This window comes from Austrofundulus limnaeus, unplaced genomic scaffold (genome assembly GCF_001266775.1).
Source record: "Austrofundulus limnaeus strain Quisiro unplaced genomic scaffold, Austrofundulus_limnaeus-1.0 Scaffold0, whole genome shotgun sequence".
Lineage (NCBI taxonomy): Eukaryota > Metazoa > Chordata > Actinopteri > Cyprinodontiformes > Rivulidae > Austrofundulus > Austrofundulus limnaeus.
In genome coordinates, this window is record NW_013952402.1 from 485,818 (window position 1) to 488,039 (window position 2,222).

The following is a 2,222-nucleotide window of genomic DNA, read 5'->3' on the forward strand; positions in this document are numbered from 1 at the left end:
TACACTTAGTTATCAGTGTTTAAAAGAGGACGTGTTAAAGCACTGTTTAGTCAAAGTTAAACATGAAACGTCAAAGTTTAAGTGGCCCTTCGAGGGCCAACACATCGTAAATGTCAGCATCAAACATAAAATAAATAATATTTCTGTATTTATTTCAGATTTAGTGAGTCGTACACTTAGTTATCAGTGTTTAAAAGATGACGTGTTAAAACACTGTTTAGTCAAAGTTAAACATGAAACGTCAAAGTTTAAGTGGCCCTTCGAGGGCCAACACATCGTTCATGTGGCCCTCGGTGAAAAACGTCCCACTGCGCCACCCTGTCCTGTCAGCGTTTCTTACTGCATTTCCTGAAAGTCGGCTAAATAGCAACACTTCTATTGACCCAAATAAAAGAAGGGGGGAAGTTAAAAAAAGGGGCACGCGATTCCCATAGATACGTCACTTCCGCCTCTTCTGTACCTAGAGAAGATGGCGGCCGTCGTAGAGAGAGTTGACGGATGTGTTGGATCGCTGGATCCGGACTCTGCGTCTTTGAGACAGTCCACCCCCTCGCCGGATCAGCAGCACCAGAACAACCCTCTCCTGGGTCTCCCCATCGTGGCCATTGAGAATATCCTCAATTTCCTGTCGTACGACGAGATCAGCCTGCTGCGCTCGGTAAGGACACAACGAGGCGGCTGCAGCTAGCCGCGGGGCTCCGGGATTAGAGCGTGGAGCTGGAGGGGCTTCAAGGGCTGCGAGCTGTCCGGTCCGGAGCTGCACTGTTTATAGCGTGCAGTTATTTTTAATGAGTAGCACACACACATAATACACAGGCTGTCTAAAGCTCTCACTGCTGCAGGTGATTAACAAACCTCTGCATTGAAACAAACAAAAAAAGGATCCTGCTCAGTCTGTTGCAGTCATGTATCATCAGCAGTTAGAAATGCGTTTTCCCCTGCAGGCACTCACCTCCTCACAGATCCCTTGTATTTAAACAAGATCGTGTTGGTTCAGGTCTGAATAATGTCACCTGATTCCTGGTTTTGGTGACCCAGATTTGAACTGTTAAAATAAACAGACAACAAGCTGCAATCAGCTCCAGGAAGTCTGTSCCTCTTTTTATGATTAGGGCTTATTTTTATGATAGCACAGAGGAAAGGACAACCGAGACTAAGAGAAAGGAGAGAGCGAGATAAAAAAAAAAAGGTGGACAGAAAGATGATTATAAAACCAACCCTCATTTACTGCTGTGGGTTACACAATCAGGCCACACAACAAAGCAGGCGGATTGTTGTTTTGGAGGGTAGTTGGCTTGATATAAAGAGTTTAATGTGTTAAATTAATAAACATCAAGGTAAATCGAGTAAAGATGCTGTTTTTGATTTGTTGATCTCAGACAAGTCACCTTTTAATATGTAACTTAATTTAGAAAATTAAACAAAATTATTCAAACTCTGAAAGAATAAGAGATTTAACTCATTCACCCAAAAAAGTGTCCCATGTACTAAATACTGTTGACCCAAAATGACTCCAGAAAGAGAAAGAAAGCATCAGTTTACAAAGACTACTAGAACCTGGACAGATGCAGGGGCTGGTGTTTAATGAAGAGGTTCATTAAACATTTGACTAGAATAATTTTCTATACCGGTTTCATGGTCAACTAAGACTGTAAGGTACCCTGGAAAACATGCACAAATCATCAACCCTCCACTACCGTGCTTTACAGTTGGTATAAAATGTTTGTGCCGCTGTGCGTCATGCATCAAGTTTGCTTTGTTCCAGATTTCTTGTGGTTCATTCAGGTGCAACTTTGCAAACCTAAATAGTTCTGCCTTTTTYGTTTTTTTATATACAACCCCTGGCAAAAAGTATGGAATCAGCAGTCTTGGATGAGCACTCATTCAGACATTCCATTCTGTAAAACAAAGATCAAAAACATGATACAATAATAAGGTCATTCCAAGGTTCAACTTGTTGGCTTTCAGGAACACTCAAAGAAATGAAGAGAAAACATTGTGGAAGTCAGTGAATGTTACTTTTATTGACCAAGAACAGGGAAAAAAATGGAATCACTCAAGAAAACCAAGATGGCGGCGGTGGCGGCAGATGTATGTAGCCGTGCAGTATCGCTGCAGGAAAATACATCCCATTTGGCTTTACAGTTATTCAAGCCTTGAAGTGTGCGCCATTAAACGAAGAAAAGAACAGCAAGCTACTGACTGGCTTCAGAACCTCACCT

At 42.0% G+C, this 2,222-nt stretch overlaps 1 protein-coding gene and 1 long non-coding RNA gene across 2 annotated transcripts in view; one reads left to right on the forward strand and one right to left on the reverse strand.

Annotated features, from left to right (window-relative positions):
- The first annotated feature begins 326 nt into the window (after window positions 1-326).
- The window catches only part of fbxo28 (F-box protein 28), a 15,725-nt gene continuing 13,829 nt past the window's right edge, over window positions 327-2,222 (forward strand). The window contains exon 1 of the mRNA XM_014003990.1: window positions 327-658. Within this exon, the coding sequence (XP_013859444.1) occupies window positions 470-658 (189 nt within the window). The 5' untranslated portion in view covers window positions 327-469. The remainder of the gene's footprint in view (window positions 659-2,222) is intronic.
- LOC106515207 (uncharacterized) overlaps window positions 674-2,222 on the reverse strand; it is an 8,391-nt gene continuing 6,842 nt past the window's right edge. Inside the window, exons 2-3 of the long non-coding RNA XR_001309975.1 lie at window positions 953-1,045; window positions 674-857 (exon numbers count right to left, since the gene is read on the reverse strand). This is a non-coding gene — a long non-coding RNA (uncharacterized LOC106515207). The remainder of the gene's footprint in view (window positions 858-952; window positions 1,046-2,222) is intronic.